Here is a 20830-nt window from a genome sequence, read left to right on the forward strand (position 1 = left end):
CGAGGAGGAGAAGGCACATAAAAAGAAGGGTAGCAACGGTCCAATAGCTTTAGATCGCACACAGAAAGGGAAGTTATGTATACACCGAGGTAAAACTTATTATGAAAATGTGTTTGTAGAAGAAGTTAGCTGTGAACATGCTTTTCGATTGGAGTACTATACAAAGGATTTCCTAAAAGGAATGCAAGTGATTCCTAATGTGTATTTTGTATGTGGAAGAAATGCCTACGTGAAACTACCTGATAACTGGTATGGTTCATGTTATTTGGCTATTGTCTTCCCCAAAATATATCATGCAAAGGACATAGAAATAATAGAGGGGAAAACACCTGACAGAAAGAGACGAGATGTAGGAGATGCCGAAATAGTCGGAGATGTATTTGGGGCTGTGATGCCTCTTTTAGGGATCATACTGAATGATGTCAAAATCAGGAGACTGGCAACGGTTGTAGATAGGTTGTCCGCCAGCACGGCGAGATCACTGATGCTGGTAGAAGGGGAGATGCAATCGATAAGGGCAATGGTTCTTCAGAACCGTCTTAATTTAGACGTTCTGCTAGCAAAAGAGGGCGGAGTCTGTAAGGCTTTGAAGGTCCAGGAATGCTGCACTTACATTCCAGACAATTCAAAACCTCTTGAGAAGGGCATACAGAATATAACCAAGATACACCAAGAGATTGAGGACCTAACAAGGGTAAATGTCTGGGAAAAAGTAGGTCATGGGATGGGTAAAGTCGGAGGTTGGTTTGCCAATCTCGGGAAGAGTTTTGTCTGGTATATTCTGAAGCCTATCATCATAATTGTGATTTGCATAATCATATTGTGGGGTTTAGTGAGACTGTACCAATGGTATAGGTCGAACAGATTGCAAAGGTCTATGAGAGAACAGGAGCAGAGGTTAGCTGCTATGCAAGATCATCAGTATAGGAGTCTGAGGGCTCTAGAAACGATAAAAAGGGGGAGCCTTGCAACAAGTTCTGTTTGACCCATTCAAATTGGTGTACTAGTGATGACCCCTGGAGGTCATCAAAGGGGGGAACTGAGAGAGCGCAATTTGAATGAAATGTATGAATGCGCCATATTTACAAACCAGTTGCGTAAGTTAGCTAAGGTAACTAGAGATATGAAAATATGTATCTGCATTTACTCACGATTACTTTGTTAGATATAGAGAGCACATATAGAGTGTGGGCTAATATAGAAATGTGTGGAAATGTTTAGAAATGTTAGATGTGTTAATCAGGTTCCATGTTATGTAGCTGCTAAATGAAGAAGGATGTAATGTGCAAAATGAAGAAACGTGCAGACCACATGGCACTGTATAAGAACGAAATGTACAATTGCACCTTTCATGTAACATGGATTCACTATTATTCAATGATTTCTGCTTACATGTTAAAAGCTATGTTTTATAGAAGTGTTTCATATAACCAGAGTGTGGTGTGTTAGCATATTATTTTAAGTTAAGAAATAATGGTTCACAGGGTGCAGGCTACTGCACGTAATTTAGTAGGTCCGGAGAGATAAAGTGTCCTCTTTGATCTGCACGTGTTAGTTAAAGTCAAGCCTCGTTAAAATAAATTGCCAATGCTGGTCGAAGTTTTTATGGCCTAGCCTGATAAGGGGAGCTTGGAATTTGGGGCCCTGCTCCAGAGTGTCTGTTTGCAGGTGCGAGGGGGGTATCAATCAAGAGCTTGATGAATAGAGCTCTGTCCGGGGAGATAGGCTCGGGTCCGGAGGAGTCTACTGGAATGTCATGGGGGTACCAGCATGCTGGAGACGGAGCCTGGGAAGCAAGGTCAACTTTAACAGGCGGCCCAAAGAAGTGAAACTATGGAAAAAACCAGAATCGAGACCACGTGAATTGTGTACGTGGTGGGCGTCTCAGAGGGGCGTTCCACCCATACTGTGATTTTGTATTAGGGACAGCACCCTGGGGAGGAAGTAGAGCAGATGGCCTGAGGACCCTTAGAGAGCGGATGGGTAGGCAGAAAGGGTACTGCTACAATGCATAGATATTTCATCTAAGACTAAGAGAGAGTGATTGAACTTCTTTGGAAGTCAACACGGCTGACACCTTTTTAGGTAAAGAACTTGCTAAGTAGGGATGTCATCTAGTCTAGTGCAGGGTCAGTCTAACCTGATTTGTTTTCTTTTCTGTAAATGACGCTCAAGCTTCATCTTGTGTCGATGATAACTAACTTACTGATTTTTGAATTAGTCTTGGTGGTTTTCTTCTGTCGATTAAGATCTCTCAGAGAGTTCATGTTCATCTTATTACCTGTTTATCTTTTGAATCTTATATTGAGATGTTTGTACCTGCAACTAATTTTGGCTTTATAATAAATCTTTAAACTTATCTGTAGTAAGTGGTTCTTTAGAGTTGTGTCAGTTTTGGGGCTGGTTTGACCTATGTAAGGTTTGCCTTTTACTCAATGACAGACAACAATCGATCCAAATGATCTAAGTGAGATAGAAGTTGGGGTGATCTGGAAATTGATCAAAAATCTCACTTTCCCAAGCACACAGCGGGGAGGAGGGAGGATGGGGAGTGTGGCACATGATGCAAAAGGGTGGAAGAGAAGAGGCACCTAGAGAAGAACAATAGGCTGAAAGCGCAAGCAAAAGAAACATAAAACAGGAGAAAATCCAATTAAAATAGGCTCCAAAGATTTAAAAGCGAGCAAAGAGAGGCACAAAATGGTGCAAGAGGTAGAGAGAGTAAGGAGGCTCATAAGGGTGAAAAGCGGGCACAAAGAAGCACAAAAGGGTGAAAAGAGAGAGAGAGTGAGAAGAAAGTGAGTGAAGACTGTGGAGGACAAGGCAGGAGCCTCGAGGCACAGGAGCCAGATCCACAGTGGCCTTGACCAGTCGGAGGACTGGTCCAGGTAAGTCAAGCCCTGAGTACCTGCTTAATTTATTTATTTATGCGTTTTTATATAGCGCGGACTTTACCCGAAGGTGTCAGAGCGCTTCACAATAGGAACAGAACTGATGCATGAGAACATTACAAGTGAACAAATTACAAAAGCAAACGCTAAGTTACATGAGGCAAAAGTGACAATCGTGAGCAAACAAATACAAGAGGTAGCAAACGGTGTATTACAGGATGAAAAAAAGACATGTGTGCAGGTTACAAAAGCGTACAAAGTACAAGCAGAGGTAAATACTGCAATACATGGCAGACACTCAAACACAAAAACAAACGTTATGTAGGCAATGGTGGCACTTGTGCAAGTATCAAAAGCATACAAAATCTAAGAGGTAGCAAACAATGTGTTACAAGACAAAAGTGACGCGTGCATGTTACAAAAGAGTACCAAACACAGGTAAAAGGTAATACTGCAATAAATGGCCGGTCCATGCTGCAGCCGTCAATAAGTAGGCTGTGGGAGGGGGGCGGTGGGTGGACTTAGCTGGAGCATGAGAGAGGGGAGAGGAGATAGCAAAAGAGACATTAAAAGGCAGAAAATTTGAGCGTAAGAGACTCACAAGGAGGCAAAGCCGGCGCAAAGAAGCATGAAAGGGTGAGAGAGAAAGACAGCCAAGAGGCTCACAAGGGTGAGAAGCGACCAAAAAAAGGCACAAAAGGGTAAAAGAAGAGAATGAGAGAAGAGAGTGAGTGAGGAGCATGGAGGACGAGGCGGGAGCCCCGAAGCACAGGAACCCTGGTCCACAAGGGCCTTGACCGGTTGAAGGGCTGGGCCAGGGAAGTCAGGGACTGGGCACCTGTTTGGGGTGGCAGTATCATCTTAAGAATTTTGGGAGACCTGGCCAAAACATATTTTGGAGGGCCCTGTACACATTTCAATTTCAATATCCATATCAAGCCCACATGATGCCAAACAATGCTAAACTCTATGTTAAATTGTAACAATGTCACACAACAACATTTAACATATGTCTTGCAAGGTTTGTCAAAAAGTCTTAAGATGACACTCGTTTGTGAGGCAGCATCAGAGGTAGATGTAGGCTGAGAGGAAGGAAGTAAAAGAATGGACAGAGGCCAAATAAATAGAAAATTCAGTTTCTCATGGGAGCCCTTGAAGTGTGGGGACCTTGGGCAATTTCCCACTTTGCCCATGGCTTAAAACGTCTCTATGGAGGGGTACCCCTACCTAGTTGCCCACCATATCCCTTTAATGGAGACAACACTTATTTGCGCGACTGAATAAAGGCCTCAGTTTATTGGCTGTTTTCGTTTACAGGCAATGCGTCACACGTTCCCTTTCGAATTGATAGTCATGGACACATGGAATTAGGCAGCAAGAAATTGTAAATTATGCTGCATAATGCAGCACTCTTAATACTATAACATCATTATTTTTTCATTATTTTACACAGGGTAATACTGTTTGGAACCAGTTTAACAACTCAATACAGACCAGTTTAACAACTGGTACAAATACAAAATGAAAGGTGACCGCTATACCTTTGCAAAGTGCCTTCCAATGGGTGTGAACATTTGTCGCCATGTTTTTAGTAACTTTTGAACAGTTTGAGGAAAAAACACATTTTCTGTGTAAAAATCTGCAGACTATACATCAGATGATGGATTATGTTCCAAATGCAGCACATCCATAAATATGCGACAGAAGCCGCTGTCACAGAATCACATATTCCACTGGTCTTGTTTATATTCTAAGTGATATTTCATGTATTCCCCTCTAGTGATCGCTCGTTGCCAGACACTCCTCCAATTCATCATTATGTGCAGTCGGGCATACCAATAACAGGGATACCGCAGCCTGGATTGCACTATACACCACAATTTATTCTGGGTCGAAACCCCAAACAAGCAACACAAAGTTTGAAGAAAGAGGGGCATCATGGGCTCCTCTATTTACATCCACACATGATAACTTGGATCTTCCCCCAGGGGTGGCTCCTCCGTTTGAGCGGAGGAGAGTCGCCCCACTAAGAAAAGTCCCAGGCCAGAGCTGAAAAATAAAATTGTAATAACATTTATTCATTACCATTTTTTTTTCAGTAACCATTCCCGAACTAAGTGTTGGAACGGGGCGAGCCAGTGCTGCCGAGTGGCAGCAGCATGGAGTTGTGAGCTTTAAAATGCGCGTGCCCCTTTGGCCAATGTCTTGCGATGGCCAGCCAGACATGCACATTTTAAAGTTCTATAACCTAGCTGTCTTAGACAGCTGGTTTAGAGAAAGCGCAGGCCTCCAGTGCTCTTAGGAGAGCTGAGTGAAGCTGCACCCTCTAATCCTGGTGTTCCTCTCATGCTGGTGAGAGCAGTGCCAGGATCGGTTAGGTGAGGTTGCTGGGTCCCTCGTTGGAGCCTGTCAGGAGACTGAAGAAGGACGTCGCTGAGGAAAGTAAGTCTTTTTTTATTTATTCATTTATTTAACTTTTAACACCCACAGTACCTGGTAGCCGCCACTGTCTGCCCCACATGAGAATTTCTCGTTCTATCTTGGAGAAATGCCTCAACCCACTTTGTACTGTAGTTTGGGGCTACCAACCGCCCCACCCCGTGGGTTCATGATCTCAAAGGCACACTCATCTTTTTTAAAACACTCATCTTAGAGACCACAGGGTCTGAGTGCACATATCCTGTGGGTTGCGCAGCACATTGGGGCAGTGTCTTCTGGCAAGCTCCTTCTTCCCACTTGCATGTGAGTTCATGTGTGTGTGCTGGCACAGCAGCTCAGAGTAGAGTGATGATATTTGAACTGCGTGAGTCAGACAACCAGGGCTCTCTTCTGCCTGGGCGCTAAAAAAGCACAAACAAGCATCCTTCCCATATCTACATCTCAGAGATTTCTGCAGTGTGAGTCCTCATCTGACATGCACATTTCTTCAGTTTTACCTCTCAATAACATTACCAACTTCAGTATGGCAACCTTTCTCCTCTCTGGGATAGGAAGTGACTTTTTTTGTTTTTCCTAATTCAAAAGTATTCTGCTGTATGCTAAATTGACACTAGATTCCCAATCCATCATGGCAACCTAATTTCCTGTCAGTCATTTCGTGATAACTCCTGCATACTTCTTCCCGTTTCTCCCTATAAATGTCACTATAGAGGACAGTACCTTGCATTAACAAGCATTTACAATTCAATAGGTCTAGGATTAATTAAATTTGAGCTATTGGCATTGCTAAATATTGCAACACCAATTGTAACAAAAGTCTATAAATTGTAGGCCAAAAAAAATTGTATTTATTTTGGTAGCAATGGTGGCATGCTGCGCTTTAGATTAATATGTTTAAAAGTAAAGTGCGCCATACTGCTATTGCTACAATAGTTAATTGTGGATGCGTTAACAATTGATGTGTGCACTGATGGCTGGCGGTGTGTGTCTGTAGAAATTGTGCACTGATGGCTGGTGGTGTGTGTGCCTGGTGGAAGTGTGCACTGCCGGCTGGTGGTGTGTGTGCCTGGTAAAAGCGTGCACTGACGGCTGGTGGTGTGTGTCTGATGAATGCGTGCACTGACGGCTGGTGGTGTGTGTGTGCTTGGTGAAAGCGTGCACTGAAGGCTGGGGGTGTTTGTGCCCGGTGAAAGCGTGCACTGATGACTGATGGTGTCTGTGCTTGGTGAAAGTGTGCACTGACGATGTGGTTCTCTGTGTGGTTGTGTGTGTGTGGTTGTGTGTGGTTGTATGTGTGGTTGTATGTGTGGTTGTATGTGTGGTTTTGTGTTTGGTTGTGTGTGTGGTTGTGTGTGTGGTTGTGTGTGTGGGTGTGTGTGGTTGTGTGTGTGTTGTGTTTGTGTGTGTGGTTGTGGTTGCGTGTGTTGTGTTTGTGGTTGTGTGTGTTGTGTTTGTGTGTGTGTGGTAGTGTGTGTGGTTGTGTGTGTGCCTGTGGTTGTGTGTGTGTGTGTGTGTGGTTGTGTGTGTGGCTGTGTGTTTGTGGTTGTGTGTGTGTATGTGTGGTGTATGTGTGTGTGGTTGTGTGTGTGTGTCTGTGTGGGTGTGTCTGTGTGTGTGTGTGTGTGTGTGGGGCGGGTGAGGGGGCAGATAAGCGTAATGTTGTCAGCTCTGAGGAGCACACAGTTTATGCTCCTATTCTGAAGCATGTGCTTCCAGACTCCCTGCTCCCCCTTGACGGTTGGTCCGAGTTATACCTTGCACTGCTGTTAAGCCTCAATAAATCCCAGGCACACTTCTGCTTTGCATCTATCGCCACTGGGAAGAAGCAGTGTACCAGTACATTGATTAATTGGCCGGCTGATGGAGACCCTCCTGTGAAATTTAAATCATTTAATAAAATAACCCTCATGTTAGCTCTTAAAGTGACCCTCACATTGTATCCTCAAATGACCTTCACGTGAGATAATAAAGTGACCCTCCAGGGAGACCAGAGAGTTAGCCTCTTAAGATCTAAGGGTGATTATACCTGAGACGCCAAAAGAAGCCGCTGTGACATGTCCAGGAGCCACCTAAATTACCCAACTGTATTTACAACTAGTGACTAGGTCCACTTGGGGCATCAATGATATCCTTGAGTCAATGAAAACTCCATGATTTCTTACTTCAGTCGATCGATGTCACTGGCAGTGGTGAGTTCTTGGGCACAGATGGATATAGGCGGGTACCGCTTCCATTCTTCAGAAGTTAGGCTCTTGGTGTTGGAACAGTTACTCTAAGGTGTCTCCTCTCCATCCATTGGTTGACCACGCTGAGTCAATGATCTAGTCCTGAAGTGTCCATAACATTTTCCAGCTTTAGAAGGGGGTTAGTGTTATTGACATAGTTGTATCAGATTAGGTTGCAGGGGTTGATGTGGTCCAGAAGCCATGTAAGATAGGTGTTAAAGAGGAGTTGTTGAATGATTTCGCCTAGTAGAACATCAAACGTGGTAGTGAAAGCAAGTGATGTAAACAGAGGGAGTGAGAAGATGCTAATTCTGTCAGGTGCTAACAGGTGATCCAATCCTGGATGGTTCCTTGGATTCTAAGTTTCTTTTGCTTCTGAAGGAAGAATTAGAGGAAGACTGACAAAGTCAATGAAACGGTCCTGTTATACAATTGACGTACTTTAAAATATATAATGTGGCTATGTTTTTTTCAAAAAGGAAAACCTCTTGAGGGTAAACCCCGAAAACGCCCCTTTAAATGCTTAGATGTGCCTATTGCCCTCACTCAATCCCTGACAAGGAGACTGAGGCCCGAATTATACAGTTACCAACTTTGGTAACACTTCTACTACATTGGCAAAAGGAGTAGTAATGGTGCTCCTTGCATCTGTCTGTCAGACAGGTTAGTAAGAGGGATTTTTTATTCTATTCTTAATGTTGTGGATGTGATTATAGAGTCGATTAGAAAAGCACACAACCTGCAGAAGATTCACAGGGATAATATGATTGGGTAAAACGTTCGATGTGTGATGTATGTTGCCAACAAAGTAGGACTCATGGCAGGGAGAAGTGACAGGAGAGCAGCCCAGAAAGAGTCAGAACATGCTATGTTGTGTTACGTAAACTGTCATCTGTATAGCTCTAACCTACTGCTTCTGTGGTTCCCCAAGTTTCCTTATTGGCTGGTTTTAAATCACAGCCTTCATGTCTTGAATGATCAGTTGAAAACAGGTGCTGGCATGAGTGGTTGGAGCAGGGAGTGTTTGAAGGGTAGATTGCGTCTGAGGAATATGACGTCATGGGTGAGAGACCAATGGGTATGGCAGCCACAATAGTGACATTTTAATCAACCGTCACAGGTATCACCGCCACAATATCAACTACTAACATATCGTCAAGTTCAGTATATATTCAGGTAGAAGAGACATTGATATTATATTATTTATTCATATTCATGCTTAACCTGCAATTATTTTTGACCTCAGTAATACAAAACGCAACGTATAACATGCAACTCTACAGTGGCATGCTTCACCTGGGCCCTCCAAAAACTTGCATCAGGGGGTATTTACAGGACCGGGAAAATAACTCACATAGGGCCAAATATAATACTCTTTACCTGACACCCTACGTAAGCAGAATAAACATCGCAAGTATGCAAGTATGTCAATAACATGTTTCAGGCTGGAGGGTGAAGAAAAGAGAGCAAAAACCCATCATAATTTAAGATTTTACCTTGACATTTTTTTTTTAGCTCTCTGGAAAGGACATCAAAGGTGTCTCTTCTCTGCTCCCGCCTGATGCGCCACAAAACAAGAAAATAACAAGCCTTCCATTGTCATTATGAGATGCAGCCGCAGCGACTTAATAACGGAACGGCAATTCATGTCCTGTTCCGTGCCTTCACTTATACTGTGTTAAATGTACTATTTCGAATGCTTATTGTTATTCCACATGCTTATTTATTGCTGCGGATTACATTTGAATCCGTGTCAGGCGGACTTGAGCCAGTCCTGCCATGTATCAGGCATCAGGCGTGACTCTAACACATTTCAGTGTGGTGTTCCGCATCACCACACGAAAATGCATTGTCACGCATTTTGCTCACTCTACTGATAGCGCTGAAACTGGCTAAACCATAATGCCAATGTGCTAGCGTGTGGTGCGCGCTGCCTAGTGCCTCTGACCTTTGTGTGCGTCGGCTGCTCTGCAGAGTGCTCAGCTCGTCTCCCCGCAGACTTGCCAGCACTCCAGGGGACAGATCCAGGAGACAGAGAGAGTTATTGACTTCATTCTGCTTCTCAGAGAATATTGCATGCTACAATGTTGCAAAATTAAATATGGGGCGCCGGCGGTCAGGCTGCTGGCTCTGAATGATTTCCTGCACCCGCGGCGTGCTGACTGCAATGAGCCATGTCTCTGAAAGACTCACCAACTGTCCAATGAGATCTAGGGGGCCTGCTCAAGTCGTATGTGACCTTACCTCCACAGTGTTGCAGAAAGCAGGTTTGAGGTTCGAGTCGTCTCAGTGAGTGAAGAAGCGGCGGGCAGGGACACTGCCTGGACTGACTTGTGCTGTAGGTAGCTCAGCGATGATCATGTCGTCCCTGTCTGCCCCTGAAGGCTTTCCCAGCGAGTCTCGGACTGAGTCTCTGTCAGGCACTGGCAGTGGCCGCAGCCAGCCTAACTTTGTGCTGTGGTGGTGCGCGTAAATACCCCAGCCAGCACGTTGGACACCGGCGCGGTCGAGGCGATGTCAGTCACACTCACGGGGGCACTGTGAAGTGTCTGATTTAAGTCTGCAGTCACTAGTGTCAGCATCGTGTCGAATGCGTGTCACCCGCTGGTGAGACTCGATCTCACAATCATCATGCAGATAACACTGCCGGCGCGGCATCATAATGAGAGGCCTGGCTGCCTGGCTGCATCAGGTGCTGCGTACAGTGCGGAGAGAGAGCAAACAGAGCCTGCATATACAGACACTGACGCTTCGCAAAGAAATCAGGTACTGTCACCCACACCATGGCTGAGTGAACCACGGGACCGCGGTCACCGTCAAAGTGGTGATTCTTACTCAGCAGCCCAGAGCAGACGCCCGCACTGGGTATCTTAGCCGAGAGAGACAATCATGATGGGTGGCAAGGTTGCCACGAAACTGAACTAAAAAACAAGGTACTTTCTGATTTAACAAATAATAAGCATATAGATGTTTAAAGTGGAACTTTTTTTATTTCATAATGTTAAGCTCTGTAGTGTGTTACTCGTATCTACCCCAAGAACTCTCGCTTGAAGATAACCGCAGACACATTTGTGGTTATAAACACAAGTGAAATAAATACACCTAGAGCGATGATTTCAGACGGTCTCCCTTCCTTCTCCCGCGCCAGTGGCTGGCGGCGGTGTACCCTCAAGGACCTTGAAAAGAACAGAAGGGAGAAAAGAAGGGAAAGAACTTGGTCTGCAATTTTATTCGGTAAAATACTTTTTGCTGCATGATTGGACTCCAGAGCTCTCCTAGCGACTGCTGCTCAATTTATGTAATAACCTGTCTCGTCGCGGCTAAGTGTGACGGGAAGTGTCTGCAGGCAGCTAAGAAAACAAGCAGCACTGAAAGTGATCGATTTCGTGATCGCTATTGTAAAAAAAAAAAAACGCACGTGAGTGGTGCGCGCGCATGCGCCACTGCAAGGCATATGTTTTCAATTATCGCGCCCGTTCTTGGGCACGATAATTGAAAACATATGGGCTTTGGTGCGCGTAACAGACACCAATAGGCCATGGGCGGAGCTACGCGACCGCCCATGGCCTAGCGCGTGTTCTGTTAAAAAACAACACGCTAGCTAAGCCCAATCAAAATGGACCATAGGAAATGAACATGCATGAGCATGTGGAATTTCCAGGTCCATTTTGAAAACCCGTACAAAAGTACTCTGGCTGCGTGAACACTGCTGCGCAGTGTTCGCTAGGCCGAGACCTAAAAACGCTTCTGTGACTTTTATTGTCAGCGTGTTCAAAGGCCCTTAGGTTACTACTTTGTGTCCCTGATTTTTGCCATCTATTTTCATATTTTTGATTTGTCTGATTCCTGCCCGGAGAGTCTTTGCGGGAGGGGGCGGGGGGCTGGTCCTCCTCTGCCCTGGACTCTCGACAGCTGAGTTCTTGGCTCCCTTGCATTCTCATTTTAATTTACCTTCAAATCTTATCATTGGTAATAAGTGGCATTGTGGCTATGGGAAGGAGTCTCTCCATCCTCTGCAAGGTGGGAGAAGACACAGCCATTGTGTTCAGTGATTGACAGGTCTCAAGACCCCAATCTCTACATCACAAGACACTGGCCATTTCACCACTTTTTCTGGGTCAAGCTACAGAAGACCCGCCAAACCAGATCAACTAAGAATACATTTCATACACCGCTATTTAGGTTTGGAAGAAACTAAATTCCAATTTGCTCCTGTAATAGATGTTGGATAATAAATTTAGGTTGCTTATTTGGGGGTTGGGCCCTTTTGAAACAGCTGTGTTAGCCCACCTTCAAATATGTATTGAACCAATGACCCCAGCTGCAATTGTTGAAACAATCTCTTTAAATTCATGGCCAAGTGAATGAATTGTCTTAACCTGTGTATATATTACCAGTTATTTCATGATCTTCTGTGCAATTTCCTCTACACTTACATATATATACGTTCGACCATATTCAGACAATCAACAAACATATTATTGCACTACACAACACTGTACATATTTTATTTAAGGCTTGCATCGGGGCTTAGCATCTCTCCGATTCCTGCTTGCTTCAGTTTTCTTCGCTACTGATTGCCAAGGCAAAATAACTTTAAAGGAGGACAGAAGTTAACCGATTTAATATGGAAGAGGAATCTTTGAAAAGCAAAATGAATGAGTTATGATCCAAAAAGAACGAGAATTTAACCATTCAGGACTCTGAGGAGAACCCAAAAGAACTAAGAGGTTTGAAATACGTTGTCGGGAAACTTAAGGAGTGGCTTCTTTGGACAAAAGTCATACAGTAGACCTCCAAAAAAGACTTGTGAACTTAAAAGTCTACTGTAACAAAACTGATCTAGATCTCCAGTAGACACTAATTGCAAGAGAATATCTGCATATATAATAATAGCAATTGCAACCTCTGCTTTTTGTATATTATCAGACTGGTGTTAATAGCACTTTGTAAATTTGTTATCACGGTATTACTCATGTTAAAGTCATGTATAGTGTTATATAGTGCAATACTGTGTTTGTTGATTGTCTGAATGGGATCTAACAGACATATGTAAGTATATAGTAAATTGCACAGAAGATAAATAACTAGTATTAAATACACAGCCTAAGACAATTCATTTACTTGACATTGAATTTAGTGAACAAATACAACTAGGGTAATTGGTTTTATATATGGATAATAAATTTAGAGCATTCATTGACTCACAAGTGAGATCTTATGAGCTTCAAGGAGAGGGCATATATGGCCTCAGCCACCACCACTCCTGTCAAAAAGATACATTTACTGACACCACTAAGAATAACACTTGCCTAGAACCAGTGCTAAGGCTAAGAGAATCGACCACTCAGGTCACCACAGCAATATCTAAATTGTCAATCAGAGAGCAACTAACACATTTGTAGACGTTTTTGACACAAAAATAACGAGAATTTTACTTCTAGAGCACAAACGAATAGATGGACATCATGCATTGATTTGAACAACTGATAATTACTCTAAGTCCATTCCATTGTTTCCAGCTCATGTGTGCTATTAGAAACTAGAACCAAGGGCCTCATTTACAATATTGTGGCGCACGGGAGCACAGTAAGCCTTCCTGCTGTGCTGCCGTGCGTCAGAATAAAAGGGCAGAAATGGGCCGTATCTACAAGAAAGGGCGCGTTCCTGTCCCTCTCCCCTGCACCGGTCCACAAACAGCAGCCGTGTGCCAGCGCAGACACCCTTGCGTCATTTTACAAGGGTGCCTGTGCTGAGGGGATGATTGTTTCCAAGCAGGATGGGACAAATTCCTGCACAAAAACAATCATTAAAGGTATTTTCCTCAAAATGTTGTAACTCTGGGAATGCATCAAGTTCTATGGATGTTGTGTGGGAAGACCCACAATAACACCCATGGAACGCCCCTTTCACGCAGAGCTATGCGTGAAAGGGAAACATATTTACAAGACACACCAGCAGCGCAATGGGCTTGTAAATAAGCCACCAAGTACATAGCATAGAGGAGCTGAAAACATATTGACTACAAAGTAATAGAAATTAGCATTTGGTCAGATTCATTTCAGCATTCTCTACAAACTGCAAATGACAATGACTATTGAAATGCTCTGCACTAAGTGATAATCAGTGCTGTCAAGGGAGCGAATGAAGAAAACTTGGATCCCCCAAAGCAATGCGACGTGCATGGTTTGTTCAGTTGTGAAGTTCCAGCATATTCTGAGGCAGGGGCGCAACTAGACCCAAACTTCAGGGGGCGGGGGTGACTAACACTCCCAGCCAGGGCTGGCCTAGCACTGGTCGCATACTGTGCAACTGTCTTTTTTGGTGCCCCCCTCCCATTTCCTCCTTCTCCATGAACTCCCTCACTATCACTATCCAACATTGTACCTCATCTTTCCATAGCCCCTTTCTGACTAACATTTCACTTTTTTATAGGGCTACCCGTAGTTTACTCATACTCAGTTCTGTGATCAGCATGGTACACGTTCTTTACAGCAGGCACATTAGCCCTCTGCACTGTGTGGGTGACAGGAGTTCCCGTGTGAGTACACAGTGAGCAATGCTACAGTGTGGGAGTAGGGTAAGAGGGGTGACTGCAGCATGAATGAGGTGACCATATGAATTTGGGTGCAGATATAAGTGCAGAGTAGTACAAATGAATGTATGGTTAGTGATGGACTTTGAGTGATAATGCAGAGTAAGCGGTGAGGGGGACAGGCGAGTGAAGTGTCACATGAGCAGGGTGAGTAGCGTGCTCGTGTGACTACAGGGTGGGAGGTACAGGGTAAACAGTGCTAGAGCATTGTGAGTGCAGAGTGATCGCTTTGAGTGCAGGTAAGCGGGTGAATGATATAAGTGATCACTGTGAGTGCAGGGTCAGCATGAAAGTGAAGGGCGAGAATAAGGAGTGAGTTGTCTGAAAACAGGGTGCATTCCCAGACATTTGAAGTAACACAGAATGTTATTAAGGGCTGGTGTAGGGTTTCAGATATAAGTTATACTATTTCTAATAAGGCATTAATCAGGGTCTAGGGATCGAAGGTGGAGGAAATAAATATTGTCCTTATCCTACAGGAAACTTCCATTCTTGTGATTAGGGTGTCAGCTCATTATATTGATGGTCCAGGCTGTCCAAAAATAAGCAGTCACCTAAAACCTATTTTCAGCACTTTTCTGTGCATACTTGGAACAGCAAATATAAATAGAAAGCATTTTTAGCTGTGTTCTAGGGCTGCCTGAATGATCCACAGGGCCGCACTGGGAACCAAAACCGGTCCTGGCAAAGTGCTCGGGGGGTTGTGGTGCCACCGAGCTCTTTGCCAGGGCCGGTTTTCGGCCGTTTTTGCTACAGGGACGATTTTGCAGCTATGCTGCAAAAACGGCCCTGTAACAAAACCGGCCCCCAAGAGGCCCAAACAGGCCCACCACCCATGCGGCGCACCAGAGGATTGCCCGGTGCCCACTACGGCCAGTCCAGCCCTGATGATCCATGACAGATAGTTAAAGGGAACAAAGATTGGAAAGTCACATTACAAATGAATACATGCTATTTTATTTATCACCCTATTCAGTGTCAAGATAAGGCCTTCGCAGGCTCTTCAAACAACACATGGCTGGCATTTTTATTTGGGTTATTCTACTTTATATTCCTTTTCATGAAATGCATTCTCACACTACGGCTGTAAAAGTTAAATACAAATGTAAGGAATAGGCAGAGAGGGGGCCCAGGGGGTACTGGAACCAGAAAACAAACAGCATTGGTAACCAGTTTACAAATGTATGCAAATGGGCTTTAAAGACCTGTGAAAAACTTGGGTGTGCGGAGATAAGACTCCAGACACTGCACAGCAGAGCCCACAGCAGCTTGAGCTGCAGCAGCAGCCCAGGGCACACGACGGTGGGGGCTGAAGCCCTTTCAGCCCAATGGGCGTTGAACGCCTGCTCTGGGGCATATTGATGAGAGCCTTGCGTCTCGTGTGCACCACACTAAGTGGTACAGGCAAGGCTCTAAGTCACATTTATAAAGTCACACAAGTCACATTGCGTGGCTTTGAGTGACCTCATGAATCGAGTAAGGCAATGCAGCGCAAGTTGCTGAGTCGCCTTACCCTGTGCAAGGAAAGCGTTCCATGGGCTTTGCTTTGGGTGCTCCCATGAAACTCCCATGGGTTTTGATGCATTCCCAAAGTCACAAGGACTTGCAAACCTGGGAATGTGTCAAGATTATATGCCTCCCCAGGCCAGGGCAGGCATAACAGGGAAAAATATATTTATTTCTCCTCATTTTTTCCTGTGAAAATGCATGACGAAAACGCCTTTCTGGATTATTTTTGATCAGGAAGTTACCCCTTCCAGCACTTAAACACTCATGCCAACAACACCGACACCCATGATGTACCATGGTGGAAGGGTGGCTGCATTGCCGCTAGGCTGCCAAAACGCCACCAGCACAGGGAGAAAGGACAGGAATGCGCCGTATTGGATAAATAAGGTGCATTCCTACCCTTTCACTTTGACGTAGGGCAGCGCAGCAAGGTAACTTGCTGCGCTGACATACGCCAAATCCCCATAAATGAGGGCCTGAATGCCGGTGAAAGTTGCGTTAGCGTTTACCTTTGGAGGAGTGTTGTCAATTTACAATGTTGACACCTCTACAACGGACCCTCATGGAAATGAGGTATGTGTGAAATTTGTGTAAATTGCTTTTGCATAATTACACAAAATTGCAGCAAAATCATGTGTAATTGCGTGAAAAGCAAAGCTTGCACTTGGCGCTCTGTTTTAGCATGAAATCTGCCCCAGCATGCACGTTGGATGGAAGACTATAAAGACACAAAAGGACCACAAACAACAACCACTCGCACTCTGTTATTCGCGTTGTTTCTTTAAATTTGCTGTACATTTTTCCTGCAATTGATGCATGCACAGTAAATGTTTACAGCGAACCGCGCATAATTATGAAATGTGATGGAACAGTGTAATTTCATGTAACAAGAGTAATGTTGAATTAGTGACGTTGCGCTAATTACACCGGCGTACCGTAAAGCAAATTTCACTCAGGCCTAAGAAATGTCACTGAACAGTAAATGTACCTATTTCAAGCTAATTTTGTTCTGCGCGCTCACGTCATTCCTTCAGGGACGGCTGTTTGGAGGTTGGCGCGAGATAATAACAGTATTTAGCAGCGTGCCTTTACGAGTGACAAGCTAATTGACTCGCCTGGGATTCGTGCACATTTTTTCCACAAACACTAAGGGGCATAGGTATACAACCTTTACAATGCAACTTTTACAACGACCTACCATTACAACGCAACTTTTACCACGCAAACTATTACAACGCATTGCGCTGGGGGGCGCTCTAGGATAGGGAATAGGTTAATTTACTATCCAATAACCTTCCCTACTATCCACGGGGACTGGAGTTGGAATAGTAAATTAAACCATTCACTATCCAGCGCCTAAAAGCATTATGCGTTGTAATGGTATGCGTGGTAAAAACCGCGTTGTAAAGGTAGGCATTGTAAAAGTATGCGTTGTAACGTCATACATCCAGGGGCATATTATCAACAACTAGCGATATTTATCGCTAAATTAGCTAAGCAATATTTTTTTTATCGCTGCGCATCTCTGGATTTTATTGCAGAAATAACGTGCTATTAGCAACGTTTATCTCAAATACGATAGTGGCTTAAAGCGTGAATATCGCTGGAAATCCAGCGATATTCAGGCATTAACGCCAATAGGGTCTTAACCTGAATATCCAACTCCCATTGGATATACAGGTTAAGAAGTGGTCTGAGCAGGCGTTAGTTTTTGGCGATATTCGCACTTAGCGCAAATTTTTTCATCGCTGTGCCTGCGTTGATAATAGGCGATAGCGATGTTAGCGACTGCTTTCAGTCGCTAATAGGTTGGGTACGCCCACTTTGCATGTCATTAGTGATCAATATTGCTGACATGCAAAGCAGGCCTCAAACCACTTGCTATCGCCTACAAACTGTCGCTAACTGCTGTTAGCGACAGCTTGCTAATAGAGCGATGAAATTATTGCCGCTTTAGCGGGAAAAAGTCCCGCTAAAGCGGCGATAAGGCCCTTGATAATATGCCCCTAAATTCCCGGTGAAACTGAACGCAAACAGTAGAATGGTGTGAACAGGGCAAACGGCGTGCTTAGGTTTCTCCTTATTGTTGACCTTACCCCTACATTAGAGCAAAAATCCATTGAACGCCCAAAGTAAATGTAACTTGCACCAGGAGTTTGTGCAAAAAGTTTCACCAGGTAGGAGTATGTTAGGTACATGAAATGACTTACCCCTGGGATCCTGCGTCTTGTGCACTGAGATCTGAGGCACGCCCGGCCCTGAAAGTGAGACAGAATAGGAGACACTATTAGTGGGTCGGAGGTCAGCAGTGTAGGGCAACAGTAGGGTGACGGGTTGGACGCAGTGTTAGTAGAGTATGGGGGTAAGAGAGAAGTGAACACTGGTCGGTGTGGGGCAGTGTAAGTATGGCGGTGGGGGGAAAATAGTACAGTAGTAACGTTAAGTCTTCGGAGGAGAAGGACTCAGCAGCGCTATTAAAGCATTTGAATTAATTGATTCCGCTCTTCAAGCAAAAAATTCAATTCATTAGCTAATTAATACACTTAAATAGCTCACTTTACTGTTTGTGTTGCATCGTCTACCATTTTGTAAATCCCAGAATAGCTGGCTCTTTCCAAAGAGATTCGCCTCTAAACCTTGAATTGTGTTGCAGCTGTATTTGCCTCACAGAAGCACATTCGCAGACTTCAGCGCTTAATTTGTAAAAATAAATAAAATAAGTGCCAGGACTCTCCTCAGGAGGTCCCAGCAGTTTGCACCACAAATTGCACCTGACATGCTGCCACTGATAACAACAACACAACTAACCATCACACTCCTAGTGTGACAATTCGGACTACTTCAGGCCCTCAAAGCTATAAGAATGGCTTGGGAGGCAGGTAATAGTCATCTGTAATGTATATTGAATTATGAACTAACTGTTGTTGAGGTCATCTTTAAATTAGCAGACAGCGCCACCTAATGGCAGACTGTCACAAGCCCCTTGACAATTAGGTGCCGGTGCCGAGCACCTGAAAGCACTGGCTCAAATTTAGCACTGAGACTGGCAGCATGACCCTGGGAGTGCTTATGTTGTTCACAGCATGTGTACCTGTGATGTGGCACTAGTAGGCAGTGTTTCGTTGTTATGCGTGAGGGCCACAATTGTTCTCTCACACCTTAGCCCCAATTGAAAATGAATGAGATATAGTACTCACAAGCATTATAAGTCAGTGTAATTAGGGCCAAAAAATGCATGAGTTCAGGTTGGCCTATGTTTGAAGTGCTTTGGTGTATGCATGTATGGCACAGACTTTTCCGACTGTTATGCAAGTAAATTACTGTATACATGCATGGATGTGGATGAAAGTGCAAAAAAAGACACACTTGCATATCCATGGCTCTATACCACCTTTGTATCAAACTGCTTATGCCAGCTTAAATTTGGAGCATGTGAAATGTAACGAGGCGAAGGGCGCTACCACTGGGTGCCACTTTTGGGAGTCACATTCTTACATGTATTATGCTATGTGTTCTGGGCCAATGCAGGAGGGTAGCAGAGAAAGCAGAAGGGATGGGGATCATGCAACAAGTCTTTTTATAAGTTAAAAGGAGAGCACCATGGAGCGTAAATGGGTGACCAAAAGCAATGGGCATAGAGGACCACCACAGCTTGCACAATAACAGCCTTAGAGTGCCCAAGGATACATCCTGGAGCAGGCTTGATTATTATACAACCAATAAATGGAGTGTATGCCCTGGAGTGGCCTGGGCATCCCATATGAATGGGCATTGTGCCACCAACAATGGCATTTGGCGTCAGGGGTCCACCCAGGAGCAGTGGAATGGGCACTCTAGAGCAGTTGTAGGATGGGCCTTGAGCAGTATATACAGAGGGGTGTATTTACAAGAGATGTGGCCCCCGTGGCCAGGGTGACTGACTCTGGAATCTGGGGATCATGGTTTGATCCCCTGTGCCGGCGGCAGGTCAGCCCTGCACCATGTGACTCTGGGCTTCCCGACGGCCCCCAGCGCCTTACGGGTGATTGTTCGTGCTTTACAAATGTGGATTAATATTATTACAAGCCCCTTGCACCGCGGGTACATCACTTTTCCCATATTAAACATTATGCTCTGGTGGCGCAAGGGGATTGTAAATAAGCCTATGGTATGCACAGGAGCATCCGCTACATAACACCCTTACTGTGTGTCTGAAGATTCCACCGGTGAGCCACAGGAAACAACCCTTAAGGAAGCCAATATACAACTAGCCATGGCTTGCTTTGTGAGTAGTATATTCGAATTTAGGCAGAGTACCATTGCGAAACATAACCGATCCACTGTGCCTAGACTACTTTGATTCTATTCAACAAGAATCCTAGAACTACAGGCAGGCCCAAAACCCTGAAAATGCTGCAGACACAAACTGTCAGAATGCCACATATACATTTGTTATATTCATCAATATTCAGTATGTTGGTAAATGTATGTCCTTTGAATCAAGAAGCAGTATTTTGCAATCTTGAGTCTCCTACTTTAAAGCACTGTTTGATCCTGGGCACGGCATACTCTCCATGTGCCTCATTTAACTGGTCTGACAGTATGTGAGCACGTTGGACCAAGTTAAATGGAATAAAGAGTAAAGCTATACATGCAGTATAGTAACCTAGCATGGTTTTCATTCACACATTCATGGGTGTCTAAAGGCAGGCGTCTGTATCTACATCACAATAGCTGGCGTTCTCCTGAGGATACATTGCGCAGGACCCCTGCTGGGCTGCAGGTCCTTCCTCTCAGCCTCCGACAGGCCCCTCTTATACAGCTCATGCAGGTCTGAAAGTGTGAGGGCTGGTCACCCTCCCAGTTCACTTATGATATCCCACATGGCAGCTCCAATCCTCCTCTCTTGCTTGTTCTGTGAGTGGCAAAAATTGGGACATTTGGTACCCTGCAGCAGCTGTGTGTGTGGATAGTGAGAAAGACCACTCAAAAGTAGGGCAAACCTGCAGACCCAAAGATGGTTGCCCACCATATCTCTAATATTTCAGGGGGGCTTGTGGTAATGGAAACCCAAACTTGTATGCTTCACCTTGTGCACCGAAGAGTTTAGCATTAGAGAACCAAGAGGAAATGAATTTCTCTTTGTTCACTAATGGTATTATTGCAAGATGGGGGCAAGAATGTTTCTAAAT

General features: G+C 44.5%; 1 protein-coding gene across 1 annotated transcript in view; it reads right to left on the bottom strand.

Moving 5' to 3' along the window:
• Positions 1 to 20830, bottom strand: part of LOC147748202 (inactive dipeptidyl peptidase 10-like) — a 508957-nt gene that overhangs the window by 210556 nt on the left and 277571 nt on the right. The window contains exon 17 of the mRNA XM_086959116.1: positions 17870 to 17917. Coding sequence (XP_086815242.1) covers positions 17870 to 17917 — 48 coding nt within the window. The remainder of the gene's footprint in view (positions 1 to 17869; positions 17918 to 20830) is intronic.

This window comes from Lissotriton vulgaris, chromosome 1_1 (assembly GCF_964263255.1).
Source record: "Lissotriton vulgaris chromosome 1_1, aLisVul1.2, whole genome shotgun sequence".
Classification (NCBI taxonomy): domain Eukaryota; kingdom Metazoa; phylum Chordata; class Amphibia; order Caudata; family Salamandridae; genus Lissotriton; species Lissotriton vulgaris.